Here is a 23,845-nt window from a genome sequence, read left to right as displayed (position 1 = left end):
CAAACTGAAGATTTCGAAAATCACTCACGGAGATCCAACATCCGAGTCAAGGGCCTCCCAGAAACGATCCAGGATAAAGACCTACGGGACACCATGCAACACTGCTTCAGCAGCATCCTGAACAACGCCCCCCATTTGACAGATTTGACAGAATCCACCGAGTGGGCCCAAAAAGGAATGAACCAGGAGTGAGACCCAGAGATGTTCTTATCGCCATGACCTCTTATAGCCTGAAAGAGGACATCTTGAGAGCCGCACATACCCACAACGAACTAACAATCAATGGAGGGCGAATCCAACTGTACCAAGATCTAGCGTTGATCACCCTACATAAGAGGAAGCTTACGCAACCAATCACAAAAGTACTACAATCTGAGCAAATCGCATACAGAAGGACATTCCCCTTTGGACTAGCCTTCCCCTGGAAAGGGAAACAAAGAAGGATCAGTACATGCGAGGAAGGCTTATCATTACTACAAATTGAGGAAGAACAAACCCAAACCGGAACTAGCCCACAAAATAGCGCACCCAGAAGCCAAAACAACCAATGGGAATGGTCATCCGAAAGGAAAAGAAGATCTAACAGAGAAAAGAAACTGGCAGGCCCCTTCAAATATCACGAACGAAACACCCTGAAGAAGACACTAAATAAAGAAGCGACACAGAGGAAACACCTGACCACGGCATGTGAGCCACCTCAAACTAACCCAAAACAAGACACTAGGAGACAGAAGCAACAAACATATCCCGTACAAAAATGGCAGATACATTGATCGTCTCGCTAAATGTACAAGGACTGAACTCTCCTGGGAAACGAGCGATTCTCAACAGGCTCGAGAAGTTGCCTGCAAAGGTAGCCATCCTGCAAGAAACCCACCTCTTGAAAACGGATGAAAAACGAATGCGTAATAAGGCATTCCCACAACAATACTTCGCCTCCAGCGGCTCGAAAACAAAAGGGGTCACAATACTGTTGGCTAAGGGACTGAACTTTCAAAAACAACAGATAATTAGTGATACTGAAGGGAGATACCTGGGAATCAAAAGGGAAGACCTACACGATCCTAGCGATATACGCTCCTAACGGCAAACAAGACCGATACATCACAGATCTCTTACTGAAAATAGGGAGCTGGCGTGAAGGCCAAACAATCATAGGAGGGGACTTCAACTGCTAATGAACCCTAGTATCGACAAAACCTTGCCCCCTACAGCAGCCGACCAGAGAAACAGACAGACGTTGGGAAAGTTCCTCAGAGAGCTAGAAGTAATCGAGACCTGGCGCTTCTTCCAAGGAGACACGAGAGAATACACTCACTATTGTGCAGTACACAGAGGATACTCCAGAATAGACATGATTCTGGTTTCAGCAACTCTAATCCCCCAAGTGACTAAGGTGGAAATAGGAACACAATACATTACAGACCACGCCCCAGTACTGGTTAGCCTGGAAATAGACAGAGGGGAAAACAAACAACGCCCGCCGTGGAGACTCAACGACCTGATCCTGCACGACCTAGCGCTTAGAGCACACATGGAAGAAACTATAAACAACTATTTTAAAGAGAACGACAACGGCGACGTTGACTGGAAAACAGTCTGGGATGCAGGGAAAGCTGTAATCCGAGGAGAATTCCTGGCCCAGGCAGCGGTATACTGTAGGGAACGGGCGATACTAGCCCGGAGGATGGAACTGGCCCTAAAAGATGCAGAGAAAAACCACAAGTCCCGACAAACGCAGAAATCCTGGGGAAAATTAAAGAAGGCTCATGCCCAACTAGGTCACACTGCGGATGCGGTTGCACAGACGTTGCTTAACACTAAGCAATCATACTACGTCCACGGAGGCAAGGCAAATAAATTCCTAGCGGCCAAATTAAACAAACAGAAATCCCGTAACTATATAGCTGCCCTAAGAAATGAAAAATGGGATGTGATCACAAAAGAGGAAGAGAAACTGGAAATAATGGTCCGGTTCCATGAAGAACTACTACAGGGAGCAAACCTAAATGCGACAGACCAAAAATCTTATCTACTGGCTACCCATCTACTCCAAATCTCGGACAAGGAAATCCTGGGGAGGCCATTCACAGCTCAAGAAATCAACGAAGCTATCTCTTCGTTACCAAGGAACAAGACCCCAGACCCAGACGGCTTCGGAAATGCGTACTACAAAACATGCCGAACACAACTACTGGGCCCCCTCACCCGACTTTTCAACACAATCGGAGACACTGGATCGATCTCCCCAGATATGGCAAGATCATCAACAATCCTTGTGCTGAAACCAAACAAGGATCCCGCCGAATGTTCAAGTTACCGCCCGATAACACTCCTAAACACGGATGCAAAGCTATACACAAAGATACTAGCAAACAGGCTATCGCAGATCCTCCCAGATATCATCCACACCCAAGATAACGTTAGAAGAGCCATAAATGTAATCGAATGGGGGAGACGTACAAATCAGAAATTTGCAATAGCGGCCCTAGACGCTTCACGCGCCTTCGACAGCTTGGACTGGGAATACCTTCGGATGATCCTGGAAAAATTCGGATGCGAGACACAATTTAGCAGGATGATCCTGGCAAATTTTCAACGCCCATCTACATCATTCCGAATAAATACCTGCGACTCAAGACAAGTGGAGATAAGGATGGGTACGCGCCAGGGCTGCCCCCTATCCCCACTAATATTTGTAATGGCTATGGAACCACTAGCAGCGCGGCACAGAGGAGACCCCGATATAAAAGGAGTGCAAATCAAGGAGACCCCCGCAGAAAATAGCATTATACACTGACTATGTGATGCTCTATATGGGAGACACCAAGAACACACTACCGAGAGCCGTTGGGACACTGTGAATCCGGAGATGGTGGCAAATTCCTCCAATCAACTACAATAAATCAAAGGCACTAAACATAACGGAGGACGCAAATACAATAAACTACATGAAGTAGAGATTCCCCCTGAGATGGGAGGAAAACACTCTAGAATACCTGGTTATATATTGTAATTGATTATGCCTCTATCGAAAAATAAAAATGGTTAAAAAAAAGATAAGCAGATATGAGCTGCCAATTATAATATTAAAAGCCATTTGATGAAATTCAGGTAGTGGATCTCCCATTTCTGAGCGCACTAAAACCAGAGCTCTACTTTTGAATCAATCATAGCACTATGCAAAATCCTATTGCATAATTGCCTCTAGTCGAAATACTGGTTCCATGGTTGCATACAAATCATGCCAGCTAGCTCTCGCTTTACATTTCTTTTTGAGCATCGAGTTCTATAGAACAATTTTCCCTCATTATAAGGGCCTGTTGCAGCCCTAGCCTGGTAGGCAGCTACAGCATTTCATTTAATAAAATTGTATTAGGTGGCCTTATCTTGGTGCCTAGAACAAGGTTAATTTTTCCCAGACAGATTTCAGCCTTCTCACCGTATTAGGTTTCAGGAACATCTTTGTAAGGGGTACCATGGACTAGTCCACAATCCCAGCAGGAAGGAGTGTCTATTAAATAATAGACACCCCTTTTGGCTGGAATGTCAGTGGGAGTCTATGCATCCATGCCCTTCACCAGTATTACCTGAAGAGCAACATCTGCTTCTACCATTCCGTCAATAAGCTTGGTTAACATGGACCTTGGGAGAGGTAGTGTGTGCAAGAATGTGGTTTCTTGGATGCCCAAGCCCAATTCTACACGCCAACAGGGCCCACATTTGTCAATTACGAACACTGGTGGGTGCAGGTGTATCTGGCTTTCACACTAGGGCATTTCCATTAACCATTTTAACCAAACAGGCCAAGATTTGCCTCCATCAACTACTGGGAATACTAGGTCAGTCCCAAAGTGCAGTCCAGAGAGTTGGTTCCAGATTGAACCCTTTAAATTCAAATGAAGAGCACAAGAGTCAAGTTTCTCAGCAATCTTGCCTGCAAGATATGGGAGAATAAACCCAGAGTCACCCTGAAAAGGGTGTTTGCCATTGATATTTAAGCAACGGTTGTTCCAAATAAACAGCTTTCCAGTGGCTATAGTGCCAGTATAGACTTTGCCACAGAGATAGATTACCGTGCTTTAAGTTGCCCATCGATGGTCTGCTATTCGTGGAATCCAAGTACTTATATTGGAAACCACCAGGAGACACCCTTTACATATTTATCCAGTTGGCAGTCAGATGTCAACATCTGCTAGAACAGATACTTGTGCTGGAGGAGACTGCATGTTCAAGAACAATTTCATAAAGGTCCATTTACTCTTCGGAATACATTTTCCAGGGAGATTCAAAAGTGGTTGTCGATCATATATTGTACAGGATGTACATGACTGGGAGACTCCCACTACTCAAACCCAGGCGAGAGCCTTTTTGGGCCTCACTGGGCATTAGCGCAACTTCATGATGGACTATGGAACGATAGCTGCCCCTCTGACTTCGCCCAAACAACCAAGGAAGGTTAATTGGGCTGAAGACTGTCAGTGGACCTTTGTTGGCTTGAAAGAAAGACTGTAGGGCACCTGTGTTTGCGCCCGATTACAGCAAACCCTTTATGCATTGGAGGGGCAGGGTCTCCCTGTCCTTGTTCTGTAGTCCTTTTTCGTGTATGTTCTGACCAGGAGTCCATGTGGGTGGGACTCCTGGCGGCGCAGCTCTTCCTCTTTTGGTTTGGTGTACAGACCCTTGGGAAACCCCTATGGCACCCCTGGGTGGGGGTACAACCCTGTGACCCTACTGTATGTTTTTGGGCACCTGTGTGTGGCCCACAGAGCAGGGTACAGGCTGGTGGCAGCTCCATGTTGAATTTGACAGGTGCTCAGAGTACCCTCCATTTTGGGATACCCAGGCCCTGCCATTGGAATTAGTGGATTGCTGATAGACGACAAGATGGCCTCTTGCTTTCTATTGCCCGTTACCTTGTTTTTCCCAAAGTCCTGGGAAGCCCTGACTATGTCCCTTCCCCCGTCTGTTGGGTGGACGTTCCATATACGGTATTGTGGGGAAGTCCAGGCCAGACTAGCTGGAGCCTTCCCAGTGACTGTATGTTGCAGATATACCCTGTGGCTGGGACCTGGGTGAATTGTGTGTGTGACCAATATGCACTTCATGTTATGGGTGTCTGGTTTCTGGTATGTAATACAATTAATGAGATAGACCTGCCCGAAACTGGTATGAATGCAGTGTGTAGTGCTGAATGGCTGGGTACTTGTCCCAATACACATTCCTTGTTGTGTGTTACTCGCCACACTCGACAGCTCAGGGCGATGAATTAGCGACCCATCAGGAAGTGTAAGAATTGAGGTATCAACCAATCTCCATTACTGCAGACCCCTGAATACCAAGATTCAGAGTTCCTTTAAGAGGGACTCTTCTTTACGATACACCTCTCTGCTATTCCTAAGTGGACAGATAGAGGAGTTGATCGCACAGAGCAGGGAACACGCGCACCGTCAAAACCACTGCTGCAAGAAACATAAAAATAGTTAACAAAAATCTTAGTTGACTCTTTGTACCAATAAACCCCACAATCGTGAATACCTGATGGAACGGTTGCTATGGCTTGGAATAGTGCTTTCAGATTCTATGTCGGAACCTACAAATGAAGACCCACACTATAATCTCAACATATAGAAGAGTTCTTGACTGAGTTGGAGATAGAAATTATCCCAGTTTGACAGTACTCAAGCAACGACAAAGAAAAAAATAAACAGGAATATTAGTACGGGGCAGTAACCCGGACAGCATGAGGGACGCGCTAGTGACAGGTTGGTGCATGAATCAGAGCGTTCGAAATGCACAGGACTTGAGCGACTTGGATAAGCTTTAATCAGGTCCGTATAGAATTGACAGTCAGAAAACAAATGGTTCCCAAGATTAGCTTTAAGAGGAGACACAGTGGATACTGTATCAGATGGCAGCTCTTAGGTTACACAACGCCCTATATTTGTAGGTAACTGGAATAAAGTACAAAGCAGGAGGAGTTGCACTTATGTGAACAACAAAAAGACAACCTGTCTCCGGTCACAGAGTTGAAGATGGAGTATGACGGAGGCAGTCCAGGGACGTTCTGCGCTCGGAATACCAGGGTCGGAACACAATGCTAAGCAAGAAAGTCTTCCATCAAAGAATCCGGGTACGTGTCTTGTTGGTATGCACGTAACGCGTCACCTGACCCCGGCAAACTCTGCCTGTAAACAATCTCCATGGCAACCGATGCCTTTGCCAAACAGACATGGAAATGCTACGTTTCCAGCGCGAAACAGTGAAATGCAACGACACAGTTGAAGGACTCTGCGGCCGTAACATGCGAGTGTCTGGAGGGAGGAGAATGGCCTGAATGCACGGTGCGCCTGATTGGCTGCCTGAATGCCCTCCTGAGTGATTCGTTGCCCGAGTGTGAGCCAGCAGAGTGAATGAGAGACAGAACAGTATATCTGTGGGCCTCTCACTGCTAGAATTTGTGCCGATCAGGGACACCCAAACGAAGTGGGATGGCAGCCCATATGGACAAGGTCCCCCACGGATGTCAAATTTGGCTTGGGGCCGGTCTTCATTTGGTGACATTGGGCCTCATTACGGGTCCGGCAGTAACCTTGCCGGTGCTACCAGCGGGTTGACGCCGGACCCGTAATAATTGACTGGCGCCCGACTTCCTGGTGCCACCGGGCAAGTCCAGCGGCCAGGAAGTCAGGAGCCGGTACATTTGTTAGTCCCCATTCCCATAGAATCCTATGGGATTCTATGAGATTGGGGACACAGGAGCACCAGCACCATGGCAACAGTGCTGGTGCTCTCGTGACAAGTCTGCCTACCGTGGCTTGCTGCACCCGGGAGTGTCAGACCGGTTGGGCACAGCGGCTCCAGCAGGAAGACTTGTAGTTTGCCGGACCAGAACAAGGGTGCCAGTGAGCTTACCAGCACGTTTCCGGACCGGCAAACAAGTAATGAGGGCCATGTTTTCTCATATCCCGGTAGAGGGATACAACGGCTTAATTTAATGCAAATGTATTTGAGTAATGTATTATGTTTATGTTGTATTTTGATGGCCCCATGGCCGCAAAAAAGTTAATACTGACTGAAAGTCTCAAGGCATTTTTTTCCCAAAGTTAAATCTAATAATTTGAGTAGTTTCTTATAGCCAGAGATAACCGATTTAAGGATCATCCCAGACAAACTTCCAACCCAAAATCTCAGTCTTGCTGGATATTCTGTCTTAATTGTCACAACTAACCCGTGTAGCTGTGCATTTCAAACAAACATTTTCATATTTGGTTACTCTAGTACTGGTCAGAAATATAGCGTTCATACCACCTGCACACTTCGTTTTGAAGTCTTTTTGGTTATACTCAAAGCCTTTGCACAGCAGGTTTGGGTCCAAAGTCTAGCATGCGTGTTTACGATCAGATTGAATAGCAGGATTGAAAGAAGGCACGAGTGCTTCGCCACCTGCTCCCTCGGAATCTGGGAGTAGGCCATTCACAGACTCTTGAAGCACCAGCAGTCATGCTTGTTCAGGAAGTGTTAGATCTATTACCAAGTCACGTTTCACTACAGATGTCAAACACCTTTCACACATTGCTATGAAGGTATTGTAACCCTTTTGCTTTTCCTGGAAAGGTCTAGTATGTTGCACAGCTCAGGCCGTCCACGCAGGATTTCCCCCTTCATAAACCTAGTTTGGTCCTTGAACTTGAGTACCCACGTTTTGATCAGTATTTTTGAATTCATATTGAGAAAGGATATAGGTCTGCAGTTGAGCATTGGGAAATATAGAATGCCTTTTCACTCAAGACAAAAAAGAAAATTCAATATATACAGATCTTAAATATTCTGCACAGGTTGGGTCGAATGTTACAGGAAGAAAATATTAAAACCCAACAGAACCACGCATATTAGCACTGGTAAGATCCTCAGTAACAGCTGATATTTTCTGTGAGCATACATTCTTATTTATTCAGGTGAGCCAATTCACAGTTCAAAAAATACCAGTCATCTGTCGAGGTAGCAGTCTGTTCCTTGTGTATTCTTTTTCCAGTTTACCCAAGTAGGACTGACATACCTTGCACAGTTCAATTTTCTTGACCAACATGTCATCGATTTCTCTGAACGATAAACTAGTTGAAGGCTTCTGTCATTCAGACTCATTGTCATGCACCTTGCGTGCTCACCATCCTGGCGCTTGTGGCAGAGATTGCGACTGTTCCGCCATTAAGTGGTGCCGTCCTACCTTTCTCTTCCCCATGGTCTCGGTCTAGCGTTTTTTCCCTTTCATTGTTTTGCTTCCGTTCTTAAACCCCGCCTCTGATCCTGCTCAGCACGTTGCAACCCTCTGTGTATCGTTCTGGGTGCCTGTGCTCTACTTGTTTAGGATCCGTTCCTAAAACTACTCTGCTACGGGTCTCGTCCCGACCTCCTTAGACTTTAGTCTGCTTCCTGTTTGCTCTTTCATTTCTTCACTCGGATGTCTGTCTTCCGCCGGCCGTTTCTTTTGCTGCGGGCTTCGGCGTTCCTTCTTTTCTCCCACTCTTTGGCTCTTCCTCTCGTTCTTTTTTCTCCTTTTTGCTTTCGTTTTGGTTCCGTAACCATCTTTACTGCTTTTTGGGGTTTTCTCTGTTTTCCCCTGGTTCCCATACACGCCCCTGTGTGTGTGCCCTTCTGTCACTGCTCTCCCGTCTTTCCGGCTGTCTTTTCTTCTTTCGGCTTCCCAACTTTCTTTTTCTTCTTACCTGTGAATGGTTTGGGTTCCTCCTTTGAGACGCCACCCCTCCAGACTTCCATCTGCCATGGAAGGCACCGCTGTACCTGTAAAGATTAACAGAAAGAGACTTACCAGCTGGCTCTGCTAACGCCATATCCTTTGTTCAACGAAGCATACTACAGTCACCTCCTCAACAGATTACCATTCTGGAACATCCCTATGCCCAACTTAAAACTGCTGACAAGAGGTTTTTTTAAGCACCCGCTTTTATCCTCACACTGGCTCTCTCGGGAGGGGGTCCCCGTGTATCCCTGTTCCTCTAGGGAGTCAGGGTGGCTTCCATCCGAGGTCGGCCGTACCTCTTAAGAAAAAAGCCACAGAAGAAGGGGCGCAAGAAGAAGTCATCTTCCGAAGATTCAGGTGAGGAGGAGTGGGGTTTGGAAGAGCGTGGGACGTCTGGATTTGCTAGATTGCAATGCCAAAGAACCTCCGACATGGCCTCCGCAGAACAAGTTCAGGAGTTCTTTATGGCTGTACAAGGGCTTTCTCAAGAGCTCCAGATTCTCAAGGCAGAAAATGCTGCTCTCAGGCAAAGAGTAGACAACCACGAAAGAATGCAGACTGAATTACCTCCTTTACTGCTAACCTCTGGTAAATATGATGGTTCACCCCGCAAGCTTAAAGAATTCATGGAAGCTTGCATTATTCACTTCACCTTTAGACCTCAGACCTCATCAGACCAAGCCTGCATAGGGTTCCTGATATCTAACTTAACAGGCAATGCCTTAGCCTGGGCCACACCTTTGGTAACTAGTGCAAGTCCTCTGCTGCAAGATTACAGCGGGTTTACAGCCCAGTTTAAAGAGGCCTTTGAAAGAAAGGAGACCGTCCAAGTGGCCAGCAAACAATTACTGGACATTCGTCAAGGAAGTAGTGACCCATTATCCTACATTGCAACATTCAAAAGAATCACAGCAGATCGGCACCACAAGAGGTCCACTCACAGCCGAAGAAAGAAAAAGAAGAAAGGACTATCTCTGTATGTACTGTGGTTCCGAACAGCACTTAAGGGATTGTCCCGAGGTCCCACCAAGGCGGTCGGGAAACGCTTGTCCTCGGAACTACTAGGGACTAGTTACTGAGGAGAAAGACCTGGTCCCTATGCTTCAGTCACCCTGTCTGAAGACAATTGGTTAATGGTGGTCGCAGTGCAACTAGTATTCCGCCAAGAACTTTTTGATGTCCTAGCCCTCAGACTGCGGGGCTGCTGGTTGTTTCATGGACACAGATTGGGCCAACAAGTCAGGTATCGAACGCCAAGAAAAGGAGATGGATCAGAAGGTGGAGGGAGTGGACGGTAAGCCTCTCAGTTCCGGTCTCATAACTCACATCTCTCACATCTGGAGATGAAGATACTTCAGCACACCGAAACCATCCAATTTGATCTAATAAGAGCTGCCCATTTTCCTATCATTCTCGGAATTTCATGGCTTCGGAGACACAATCCTTCTATAGATTGGGAGAAGAATCAGATAGCCTTCTCCTCCAGCTACTGTTTTAGAGCTTGTATGTCTGATTCCCGATTCTCTATGGTACAGACTCTTAAGGAACTCTCTCCTCCATCTCATCCTGTGGGAATACATGTCATACCCACGAGCTTTGTCTATACAAAGAAGTATTCATGGACAAGGTAACTCAAAAGCTCCCACCACATCGACCAGAGGATTGTGCCATTGATATAGTCCCTGATGCTATTGTTCCTTTTGGGTGAATGTTTTCTTTGTCTCTTAAGGAAAAGAAGGTACTTAAGGAATATCTCGACGCCAATCTCCAGAAGGGGTTAATCCAACCTTCACGCTCACCAGCCGGGGCTTCATTGTTTTTCGTAAGACACTAGTGAATTACGACCCTGTATCCGACTATAGAGGCTTGAACCAGATCACCATCAGAGACCTTTATCCCATGCCCCTCATTAAGGACATCCTGGAGGCTGTCCAATGGGCCCTTATTTTCTCGAAACTAGATTTACGGCAAGCCTACAACTTCTTGCGCATACGCGCGTGGGACGAATGGAAGACGGCATTTAGGACTCCATTCGGCCATTTTGAATACCGAGTAATGCCCTTGGGACTGGTCAATGCTCCCTCTATCTTCCAAAGATTTATGGATCGTATCTTTTCTGATCTCCAATTCCAATGCACCATTGTCCATTTGGATGACATTGTGGTGTACTCTACCTCCAAACAACGACTTATTGAACATCTCCAAAGAGTCCTGGAAAGGCTTAAAGAAAACCACCAATTAGTCAATCTGGATAAGTGTATGTTTCAAGTCTCCAGTGTACCATACTTGGGGTTTATTTTGTCAGCAGAGGGCATAAGGATGGATCTCCGCAAGGTTGATTCCATACTCCAATGGCCGGTTCTCACGTCTGTAAAGGACGTCCAAAGATTTTTAGGATTAGCCAACTTTTAACGGAGGTTCAATCTTGGGATTTTCCGAGTTGGTGTGGTACTGCCTATTACTAAACTTCTAAAGAAGGCTTCATTACCCTTTCTATGGTCTGCTGAGGCCAATGAGGAATTCCAACAGCTAAAGAAGGCATTCTGTTCAGCTCCTGTATTACAGCAGCCGGATCAGGGGCGACCTTTTATCGTCGAGACAGACGCCTCAGCCAGGGACCATTGGCGCAGCTTTACTTCAAGACCATGATGGCACTGAACACCCTGTAGCCACCTTTCTAAAACTTTGACTGCCAGCCGAATCCACTACTCTGTAATCGAGAAAGAATTACTAGACATGAAGGCAGCTTGTGAAGAATGGCATCACCTTTTACAAGGAGCATCCTACCCTTTTGAACTGAGGACCGATCATAAGAATTTGAAGGTGATCCAACGTATGGAATGTATAAATTCACGACAAGCCCGTTGGGCCCATTTCTTTTCTCAATACGATTTCGTTCTGACCTACTTACCTGGGTCTAAGAACGTACTGGCCGATGCTCTCTCAAGAATACCCTCTCCTGGTATCTATAACGAGCAATGTCTGAATCTTATTTTGTCTCAAGAGGTTTGTTGGTACCGTTTCCTCTTTTTTGGGAGTACGACGAAAGGGTTCCATGACACACCTTACTCCGCCTTCCATCAAGCCTCCGCATATTTTACACAAGACCAATGGGCTTTACTTCATCGACCATCGTTTGTTTTTACCTGATCAAAAGACCCGTTTGAGAGCTCCAAGATGGCGTCATTACGACCCAGTGGCAGGGCATAGGAGAACATCCAATACAGCCGATCTCCTTAAGAGGCAGTTTTGGTGGCCTGGTATGATGAGAGGCAGCTACTTATGTCACGTCCTGCCCAGTCTGTAACAGGGCCAAGTATAACACACAGAAGCCTGTAGGCTTTCTTCAACAAGAACCTCCGCCTGACAGACCCTGGAGTGTTATCTCTACGGACTTCATTGTCGACTTACCTCCCTCTGAGGGGTGTTCCTGCATAATGGTAACCGTGGATTGTTTTACTAAGGCGGCCCATTCTTCCCCTCTGCCGGGTCCCCCTACAGCTGCGGAGATGGCTTCTGTCTTCACGAAGGACATCTTTCGTCTGCATGGTTTACCTAAGAAGATGATATCCAACCGAGGTTCACAGTACGCTTCACGCTTTTGGAAGATACTATGTGAGAACTTGGGTATTGAGAGGGCTATGTCTTCTGGTTTTCACCCGCAGACCAATGGTCAGACCGAACAGACTAACGCTTCCTTAGAGCAACATCTACGATGTTTTGTCAACACCCAACAGGACAACTGGGTTTCTTTGCTGTCTACTGCAGAACTCGCCTATAACAATTCAAGACAACGTGCTACTAGCCTCAGTCTGTTCTTTTGTTCTTATGTGTTTCACCCCAGCTTCATTCCAGACTTACACCTGCCATCTTCTGTTATACCATCTGTGGATGCCGTTCTCTCCAACATTTCCGAAGCCCATAAGATCGCCTCAGACAGTTTAGGGACAAGTCAATTACATTATTGCCATCAGAAGAACCCTCGCCGTCTTCCTTCCCCTAGATGGACCATAGGCACTAAGCTTTGGTTGAGTACTAGATATTTACCTCGCTGGTTACACCCCTCAAAACTTACCCTGAGGTATCTTGGTCCTTATTTCATCCTTGACCTCCTCAAACCGGTGTCTTACCATCTCCAATTACCCAAGCACATAAATGGATTCATCCTGTCTTTCATTCGTCCCAGTTGAAGTAATATCAGGAGGATCCCTATCGACGTGCCCTTCCTAGAATACCCACCATTGAAGATAAGACTCCTAAGGAGTTCGAGGTTGCCAACATAAGAGACTCAAGATACAGAAAAGGTTGATTGGAATACCTGGTACACTGGAAGGGGTACCCACAAACTGATGACTCCTGGGAACCTGTGTCCCATATACATGCTCCTAGACTGGTGCAGAAATTCCACTGTGCCCATCCCGGTAAGCCAGGGGGGGGGGGTTCCCCTTAAGAGGTAGCATACTGTCATGTGCCTTGCGCGCTCACCATCCTGGTGCTTGTGGCAGAGATGGCGATTGTCCCGCCATTAAGTGGTGTCGTCCTACCTTTCTCTTTCCCATGGTCTCGGTCTAACGTTTTTCCCCTTTCATTGTTTTGCTTCCGTTCTTAAGCCCCGCCTCTGATCCTGCTCAACACGTTGCAACCCTCCGCGTATCGCTAAGGTTGCCTGCGCTCTACTTGTTTAGGATCTGTTCCTAAAACTACCCCTTCGGGTCTCGTCCCGACCTCCTTAGCCTTTAGTCTGCTTCCTGTTTGCTCTTTCATTTCTTCACTCGGATGTCTGTCTTCTGCCGCCCGTTTCCTTTGCTGCAGGCTTTGGCGTTCCTTCTTTTCTCCCACTCCTTGCCTCTTCCTCTCGTTCTTTTTTCTCCTTTTTGCTTTAGTTTTGGTTCCGTAACCATCTTTACTGCTTTTTGGGGTTTTCTCCGTTTAACCCTGGTTCCCGCATATGGCCCTTTGTGTGTGCCCTTCTGTCACTGCTCTCCCGTCTTTTCTGCTGTCTTTTCTTCTTTCGGCTTCCCAACTTTCTTTTTCTTCTTACCTGTGAATGGTTTGGGTTCCTCCTTTGAGACGCCACCCCTCCAGACTTCCATCTACCACGGAAGTCACCACTGTACCTGTAAAGATTTAACAGAAAGAGAGACTTTCTGCTAACGCCATATCCTTTGTTCAACGAAGCATACTACAGTCACTTCCTCAACAGATTACCATTCTGGAACATCCCTACGCCCAACTTAAAACTGCTGACAAGAGAGGTTTTTTTAAGCACCCGCTTTTTTCCTCTCACTGGCTCTCTCGGGAGGGGGTCCCCTGTATCCCTGTTCCTCTAGGGAGTCAGGGTGGCTTCCTCCGAGGTTGGCTGTACCTCTTCTCAAGAAAAAACCCACAGAAGAAGGGGCGCAAGAAGAAGTCATCTTCCGAAGATTCAGGTGAGGAGGAGTGGGGTTTAGAAGAGCATGGGACGTCTGGATTTGATACTCATTGAGACTAACTGGTTAAGCTAACAGTCTGGCCAAAAAAAAAAAAAAAAATCCCAAAAGTGCAGCTGCAGCTTTAGTCAAATGCACAGAATCCGCTTTGGCAGCAAGAAATTGGTTTGCTTAAAAATGCAGTCTTTATAGTTTGGTTTTTACTGCGAGACCCATCAGTTTGCCGGCAAACTAACATTCCAGTTTAACTCAGAACAGTCTTTAACTGAAGGCGAGCGCCATAGGAAAACCGATACCAAGGCTGATATAAAAAAAAGAACAAAAATGTAATATTTATAATGCCTAATCATCTTGCGTTTAGAAGATCCTTGAAGACACACCTGTTCTAGATGGGACTTGCCAGTCTGGTTTTCCTCCTTCTCAGCGCCATGATACTCTCGGTTGACCGTGCGCTTTAAACATTTTCCTAACATAATATTTTCATGGGTTTTTACCAGTGCACCCTAATTTGCTACAACTTAATAATGGGATACTTACCCCAATATAGCAAAAATGTTTCTTCAATTTAGAACGTTTCACCTTAAAACTCTGCCATTCCCACCTTCTAGCATCATTTTTAAACACTTCTATACACTTTTTGCAACTTTTTCCACAGTTTGTGTTCGCCGACGTTCACGAACGTCTGACATCGCAGACTTTCTGAACAGTGTCTCATGACCATGCATGCGCCAACAGTTTGGAACTGCATTTTTCTGCTCAACTACAACTTTGAAGCTCACAAATTAACCTTGCACAGCTCCTACACCTATTCTTACTCATTATCCGTTAACTATCTAGCACACAGCACATCCGTATAAGTTTTTGTAATATTCCATTTATCTTAAAAATGCCATCAGCTATTGCCATCCCTCCTCCCCAAGAGTCACCACCACCAACTGGAGCACCTAAACAAAGAAAGAAGCACAATACTTCAAAAGACAAATCAAGAAGAAGACCAGGAAGATGAGGTAGAAGTGCCCATCTCTAGCACCCAGAGACAATCATGGGTTTGGCAGTTCTTTACCACTGTTGGAAATGTACCCAAGGATAAAGCCATCAAGGTAAAATCCACTGAGAGCAACATTGTACTTAGTCGCAGACAACCTGGGCAGTACTCCTACGGGACCACCTCCATGCGCCGCCACATCAAATCTAACCACTTTAATGATGTTAATCCATATCTTTTGAAGAAAACAGTCCTCTGTATATACTGCAAAAAAAAAAAAAACACTCTGCAGGGGTGGAGCAATTTCGAAGTGCTTTTTAAGCTGTAATCAAGGAGCATGAGAAACACTGCGTCTACCTTCGATTTAACACACGCAGCATCTTCCTCTATCCACCTGCCCCTCCATGTGTGTGGTTGGTGCCACCTCCCTCATTTCCCTCCCCACCTTACTTTCTGGGTTCTCCTGCAAAAAAGAAAAAGGTTCATTTAGGAACCACCTTTCACATTAGCATTTTCGACTATGCAAATGGAAATAATGGGCAATTGCATACTACAGAAAAAGAAAAAAGCACAAAGTTCTGTCTGAAATTCTTCTCTAGTATACAACACACACCATAATCCATTGCCGTTTAGAACTATTCAAAGTCTACACATTCCCCTTTAAAGCCCATGCCTTAGTATAAAACCGGGATTGCACATGCACCACACAAAACAGCCCTCCTACTCTTTTTACTGTTATGTTTGTAACACTCCCTCATTGCCTGCCGGTCAGGGGGGATTAGGGGGAGGAATGGACATACGTGCAACTATAGCCATTGAGAAACTCCTGAATTGAATCTTTCGGCATAGGCAGTCTCCCATGCAAATAGGTTTGCCCGAATAGGCGGCACTACAGCACAACCTTTGAGCCAAAAGCAAAAACATGCCAAGAACTATGCGTGTGGTTATAGCTTGCTTAGTAAAACTTACGATGGGATTTAGTGCTGAAGTTCCGGCCAACGCAAGTGGAAACACCTGATCAAGAAAAGGAACTTAAATCAAATAAAAAACAAACATGTGGTTGAAAAAACACTGGATACAATCTCCTCTGCCACCCGACCCACTCCCCACGCACTGATCTGCTTTTTTAACAAGAAGCTTTGAGCACATTATACAATAATGCACATTAGGTGGAGCACTAAACACCAAGTGAAATCTTGTATTCGGTCCCTGCAGTTTTATTGTATTTATGATATATTTACTTCATGTCCTTACCTACATTATACACAAACATATTAGAGACCAGGATGATGGGCCCAAAATAAAATCGTTAATTGTGTGCTATAATAGGAAAAGGATTACCAGCTAGAAGAACAAAAACTCCAAACATGGTCTTCACTTTTCCTTGTCGAAGAGCAGAACTGTAAAAGAAATTAGCTCAGTGTAAAAAAAATATACATTATTGAAATGCTGAAGTAGGACTGCAAACACATTTAAATCAGTACAGGATTTTTAACAGATGACATTTAAAATGCATCTCAAGTGTTTGTCATTACTACAGGGATTTCATGCACAATATGTATTGTAAAGGTATTCAAGAACACTTGATATTGGCCCTTTTAGTCCTAAAGCACATGTGAAAGTGTGAGAGGCACACAGCCTGTTAATAACCCAAATGAAGCACCAATAACAGTTAAAAATGTAGATGGTCCAACAAAGGCAGTCTTGGACAATAGTGCAAGACCAGATCTGATGCACCCGTATTCTGAGGTCTACAGACCACTCCCCCTAGTAAATGGCATAGCTGATGGCAGTTTTAAGATAAATAGAAGTTTTTCTAATATTCTTCCAAGTAAACCAACCAACACATTCAAAAGGCAGAACCCTCGACTGGGTAGCAGACCTAAATTCTAACCTCTGCATTAATTCCACTTCCCGATTGCAGTGGACTGACCACCATCCGATTACCTTCACTATGGTAATCGACAAACAGACACAAACACGACTATAGCCCCTCCTCAACCTACTAGGAACAAAAAAAAGACATCACAATAGACAAGCTCTTACCACTTATCCTGCCTTCATTGAGCCTTCTATCATCATCTACAGACCCTAATATATTAGTTGACACTTACAATACAACTATGTCTAAAGCGTTGGACTATCGCACCTCTCAAACTGCGTAAAAGCAAACCACAAGCACATCTAAACGCTTGGTTCACCCCACATCTAAAAGAACTTGGGCAAAAAAAAAAAAAGAAAATTGGAAGCCTTATGGCGTCACACCCCATCAGCAGAAAATAAAATGATCCTGACTAAATTTGCCGACCACTATAAAAAATAAATCATTAACACTAAGAAAGAAAGATCTTATACAGAAAGATCTTTACAACGACAGGCTTGCTAAAGCTAGCGCTAACAAAAAGGAGCTCTTTACCATACTACGAGAAATGGAGGCACCTATCCCTCCAGCTGATAATATAACTAAAGACAAAGTCTGGTGTACCAACATTCAGAATGCTTTAGCCAACAAAATTGTACTCCTCAAGGAAAGATTGCCAACAAGCAATCCTCTCTTACCAAACATTATGCTCACTCTCAGACCCCTAAAACACCAACCAATAAACCAGAACAATTTAAATTCTCAAAAGTCTCCATCCTTTAAGTGGAGAAAATGATTTCCTCCCTGAAGCCATCTAGATGCCAGGGCGACAACTGCCCAGCACAATTAAAGATATTATGATGTGTTATTTATATAGCGCCTTAATCCAAAGGGCTTTACAGAGCACATATTTACCTACAGTATCACCCAACCAAAATTGGTACTCATTCATCGACCTCGGAAGGATGAAAGGCTGAATTGGCCTTGCCGGTATTGGAACCTGCGACCTGCAGATCACGCTCAGATCGCAGCAGCGAGCGCTCAACCCGCTGAGCTATTTTACCGGCAAGATGCAGCAAGAGACTTGTCACCATTTATCACCAAACTCATCAATGCATCTTTTTCAACTAATATTGTCCCAAGTAACAAAAGAATCCTGGGTCCTACCTTTGTTTTTTCAGCAAACTTTAGATCCAGTCATTCCAACCAACTACAGGTCCATCACAACGGTGCCCTTCCTTCTGAAGATACTTGACAGATTAGCGTACATCCAGATACAACAATACCTGGAAACAAATCAACTCCTCAGCACCCGCCAATCAGGTTTCAGGCCGCAACACGGCACTGAAACTGCACCGATTGACTTAAAAACACAAATGGAGGCACTCACAGACAAAGGGAAAACTGTCATGCTGCTCCTCGACTTGTCAGCCGCTTTTAACTTGGTGGATCACGAAGTCCTTTGCAAACACCTTGCCTTAGCGCTCACTTCTCTAAGGATGCAGTAGCATGGGTTCAATCATTCCTCAACAATAGAACTATGCGAGTCTTCTACCCCTCAAACTCAGCAGATCCCATCTCCATAACTGGCAGCATTCCCCAAGGTTCATGCGTTTCGCCCACCATGTACAATATCTTCACGAAGCGATTGTTTGATAAATTGGACAATTTGGGGGTGTCACCTACACTAATTATGCAGACCACACCCAGATCCTCATACCCCTTTCGGGCAATTACATCACTGATGCGGCTCTTGCGAACAAAATCTACCTCATTCACGCATGGATGGCCACACATGGCCTCTGCCTGAATGACAAAACTGAGCTTCTAATACTGGGTACCCCGGCCAACCTTAAACATAACGAATACTCCTACTTCAACATTGATGGCAACTCTATCAAGGTTGTAAAGGAAGTAAAAACACTTGAATTCTACCTTGACTCCATCCTAACCATGAGTAAACAAGTCAACTCCCTAGCGTCCACATCAGCATAACATACAAATTAATCAGGGCCTGCAGACCTTATCCATCACCAACTAGCTGCATTAAACTTGCAAATGCCCCAATACTCTCAAGATTGGACTATTGTAATGCTCTCTACTTGGGGGCTAACAAGTACATCTTAAACAAAATCCAATCGTTACAAAATAACGCCCTAAGAACAACATTAAATATCACATATCTGCGATTAGAAGACAAAACCACTGGCCGTCAAAGACAGAATTCTGCTAAAAACGACCTTGACCCACAAATGCCTCAATGCTGCACCACGGTACCTTTCCGACCGGATAGCCAAGAAAACTACCAATCGCCTGACTAGGTCCTCCAACTCATGCTTCCTTAGCGTACCGTGCTTCAGCCTAGCCAAATCTGGCAGCAGAAACTTTCCAGTCATGGCAGTCCAAACATGGAACTCACTCCCCTACTCGCGCCGGGCTGATCAAACCTACCCCAGTTTCAGACGCAACGTACAGAAATGGATCAGAACCAATGACGCTCACCCCACAACTTAGTGTTAAACATCATACTAAGCTAGTATCTGCCATCATAGAAGTTTTCAATTGAAATCACACCTTATATTGCTCACTGTAATGTAACTGTATATATCTAACTTCACCTGCAACCTGTGAACCATAACTTGGGAATTGTAAGTATCGCCATCCTTTTACCGGTAATACTAGGACTAATTCTATGTATGATCAAGCCTAAAGTCTGCTTGCACCCAGTTACTGTCGGGTTTGGTGCGCCATACAAAAAACAATAAACAAACATCCAAGCACAGATTCAATATTTTTCTCAATGCACTAAACCTTTAACAAGTACTCCAGGACTAATGCAACTTGAAAACTTACCAGTATGGACCAATTCCCACTATTTGAAAAATCCTCTAACAAAGAGGAAGCACTAACATAATCGACACAGTGGATGTCCCCCAGATTGAAATCACTTTACACGTCATATAATAGAATCATCTGATATTAGAACAGTTTTGAGTGGAAGGACTGAGGCTTTGAAGAAGCTTACTTGAGTGAAACACATGTCAGACAGATTTCTCCATTTACTTATTGAGAAAACATGGTTTTGACAAGTGCATCTTTTTTTATATGAAGGATATGAATGGACTTCATTCTAGGAGTCATCATGGCAGATCACAATTTTTGATGTAGGCTGTCTCTTGTGACATAGGGTATAGGCGTCTTCATGTGTAGCCAACAGCTACTCCACAGAACTAGTATCCCAGGCAATAACCTGATATATACCCTCTGGTTTAATCATTTCTCACAGTTCTCCGGGTAGATCTACAGTGTGAGAAACCTCAAAAGCACAGAATACTGAAAAGTGTGCACTACCATGAGAAAAGCGTGATCCCAAGTCTATAGTACAGTAATTAATTTGTTAACTATTGCAATACTCCATCATATGGGTCACACCAATAACTTGAGTGACAGCAAGAAAGCAAATAAAAGCATAAAAAGGAAACCCATGAGAAAGTGAGTCCACAAGAATGAAAGAAAGGGAGAGTGAAAGGCAATGACCAAGACAACTAACTAGCAATAGGGAATGAAGGGGAGGCTAAGCGCATGCCTGAGGTAGACCCTCAGCGAAGAGCACCTTACCGTCTTTGCCCAGCCTCAAACATGTGACTGATCACAGGGTGGTTTATGGGGTGGGGAGGCTGGGGGGGAATCGAGGCAAAGATGAATGCACCTACCCGTTTTCCTAAACACATAGCACAAAAATCAAGACATCCAATAACCAAAATAGAGGGATTTAGTCCATTAATTTGTATTACAATGATGCAGACTGCAAAGAGGAAATCAAAAGCTGCACATGTAAGTGGAGTTCAGGTGCAGGCAAAGGACAGGGGGGCATTAGTAGGACTGCAGTGTGAAGTGTGGGGGGTGAGTGGGAGGTAAGGCATCCAAAGCAATGACAACAGAAAAGCAACACGGCCCACCCGGGGATAAGCAGAGGTTAACACTATTTAGCACATTATTCTAGTCTCCTGAGGACGGACAGGTGCTGGTGAGATACTAGTTAAGGATTATAGTCTCTAGCAAGGGGGGAGCGCAATTAGGAGCTGGAAAGCCAACTTTATATAGCCTCAGGGCACCTCACAGGCACCATTACCTGTCCCCCTTCACCACTTAAGTGGCAGTGCCAGTGCCATCCTCAATATTCACACAAGGGACTGCAATGAAACATCAGTACTGCAAAGTAACAAGTGGAGTGTCAATCTGCTTCCTGCCAAGAGAGTAACTGGAATGCTGTCTTGTCCAAGATATTAACCCCCTCAACAAAGCAAAAAAAAAAAAAAAAAAAATTGTGGCGTACACTTCCAGCAACATTTCATGTACCATTCAGGTGGTGTGGACCTCTCCTTTGTTAGTTTTGACAGTTAGGTGCATCTTGCGTGAAGTCATTTTGCGACACACATTGCATGCATTTTGACTTGTGTGATCCGTCAGATTCAGGATTGGGGACTGTTATCACCATCTTTGCAGCGTGTTGTGTGGGCTATGCTCCTTTGAACTACATCTCCCAGCTAACCCTTGTGCCTTTATTAGGTGCATTTGTGCCGGCAAGCCGGGTTTTGCTGGTTCGTGTCTGAGTTGCAGGGGCGCGTTGTTATCTAGGACGTCTGCCTCGGGCACAGGTTTTACTGTCGGATTCAATTGATCAGGTATTCAAATGATCAGGTATTTATCTCTTCTTTATCTCTTCTCACATTTTTTATTAAGGTGCACACTGGTTTGTACTAGTGTGTGCGGGGCGGCAGAGCATGTGCTGCAAGGTGCAGAGGTCTTTTATATTACTATATTTGGCTTGCAGTATAGTTCTAGGATAATAGAACAGCTAGCTGCCCAAAGTATGCGCCGGAAAAGTAACTTAGCTAGATATCTCACTATGCCATTAGCTCCCCCACAAGAAAGTTAAGTTAGTACTTTACCGTTGCGACCAATGGATGACTACTACCAATTTGTCCATATTGTTGCGATCTAGTTTGAGTACTAGTGCGGATACTATAGAGGGGAGTAAATCCTTGCCACAGGCAGCTAACCATGGCCTCTCTTCTATACCTAATTATGTAGGCGAGTCAGGCCCTGTATTGTATGTATATGCTGCAGCGGTAGTAGGTTAGATGTCTCTATAGTAGCGCTGTGCAATATTCGGAATTATAGTACAAAATATGGACACTAAATACTGTTAAGTGTCGTCAGGATACGGTTTATACGTCCCCATTTCAGCAGATGCTGAAAACGTGCTCATCTTAACACACGCTCTTTACCGAAACACGCTATTGAAGTGGCAGAATTCAATACAGATGGTGATCTGGATACTATGTTTCTTACAGAAACTTTCCCTACTTAGTCTTCAGGCCTGAACTTAGCCTTGCCCATAGCAAATGGATTTCAAATTGTATCTAAAAACTGATCTGGAAGCACAGGAGGGAGAGTATTTGTTATTTTGAGGTCTTGTTTGAAAATTCATCAAATTGAGGTAGAAGGTCCACAGGAGACCCACTTTCTGACAATGAATTTGTTTTATTTATATAATTAAGTTGTTAGCTAACCCCTGTTTGACCTATACTTTTATTCTACTCTATAGACCTATTCAAGCTATGCCATTATTTGAAGAACAAAGGATAGCTCTTTGCCAATCAGACTGTGCATGCATAGACTTTAATTTGTGGTGTAATGACCCTTTGCATTGTATGGCACATTCTGTTAGACTTTAACAGGATTGGGATTTGAGCAGTTCATTAAGGAATCTACCCATAAAGATGGGCATATGCTTGATCGGCCATGTTCATCAGGTAGAATGGTGAACATGCAGGAGATTAAGGCCTGCCCATGGTCAGATCACTCCTTTGTGTATTTTGTTTTATCAGTCCAAGATCTACAGCCTCAAACAGAACCACCTAAAGTTTTGGTGCCTTAGCATAGCTGAAGTAAAAATACCTCTAGTAATATTGTGCTGTTTTGGTATCTTTGTTGAATTTACCCACTCAGAGCCCTACAGAGGATTTTGCTTTCGGTTATACACAATGTCTACCCAATGCTGTTGATGGTTTTGCCCCACAGATTGTCGAGGTATATGGGAGGCGCCTCGGCTGTTCAGACATGGTACAATTAGGATCTGCAGACACGATACAATCAGATCTGTGGGCATTAAGGAGCATGAAAAATAAGGCATATAGGCATTTGCAGGTAACGCCAACAGAAGCAGACAGGGAGGCATATAAACAAGCTACAAGTTAGTATAAAAAGCCATTCTGCAAGCCAAGAAGACTTATGATGAACAGATACACAGTGCTTGTTAACTATTTAAAATCCTGAAGGAACTTGATAAGCGTAATGTTGGGCCTGAGGAACATGTGGTTAAGGACATAAATTGGTGCACTGATATACAGCAGGCACTTAACAGGTGTTGATTGATACCAAAAGGTTGAACTTACGAACACAGGAACAAGGCTATACTCCGGTTCTGACCTCAGTGCTGTTATTTCAGTTCAAGAAAATTACTTAACATGTACAGGCACTTCAGAAATTATTTGTTGTCCAGGGGATCCCTTCCCGGCGAAAGTTATTACTGTGCCGATAATTTTGCTCTACCAATTGCTAATTTTATTAATGCTTCCTTTGAATTGGAGCATTTAACGACTGCAATCAAGCACGCTTGGATTACCCCTTTATTAAAGAAAGCCTCTCTGGATCCAGGAAAGGCAAGTAATTATCGCCCCATTAAGAGTTCATTTTTTATTAAAAATCCTGGCTAGAATGGCGCCTCTTCAAATTCAAGACCA

The 23,845-nt window shown here is 44.6% G+C and overlaps 1 protein-coding gene across 6 annotated transcripts in view; it reads right to left on the bottom strand.

The window, feature by feature from the left end:
• LOC138472517 (protransforming growth factor alpha-like) overlaps nucleotides 1–23,845 on the bottom strand; it is a 528,662-nt gene that overhangs the window by 97,096 nt on the left and 407,721 nt on the right. For 5 of the 6 annotated variants that reach the window (XM_069610741.1, XM_069610740.1, XM_069610742.1 and 2 more), the window contains 2 exons: nucleotides 16,517–16,575; nucleotides 16,145–16,189 (listed from right to left, as the gene is read on the bottom strand). In XM_069610741.1, coding sequence (XP_069466842.1) covers nucleotides 16,145–16,189; nucleotides 16,517–16,544 — 73 coding nt within the window. In that variant the 5' untranslated portion in view covers nucleotides 16,545–16,575. The remainder of the gene's footprint in view (nucleotides 1–16,144; nucleotides 16,190–16,516; nucleotides 16,576–23,845) is intronic. The other variant, XM_069610739.1, reaches the window with a different exon arrangement.

Source organism: Ambystoma mexicanum, chromosome 8 (genome assembly GCF_040938575.1).
Source record: "Ambystoma mexicanum isolate Mex_15411 chromosome 8, UKY_AmexF1_1, whole genome shotgun sequence".
NCBI lineage: Eukaryota > Metazoa > Chordata > Amphibia > Caudata > Ambystomatidae > Ambystoma > Ambystoma mexicanum.
This window is presented reverse-complemented; position numbering and strand designations above follow the sequence as displayed.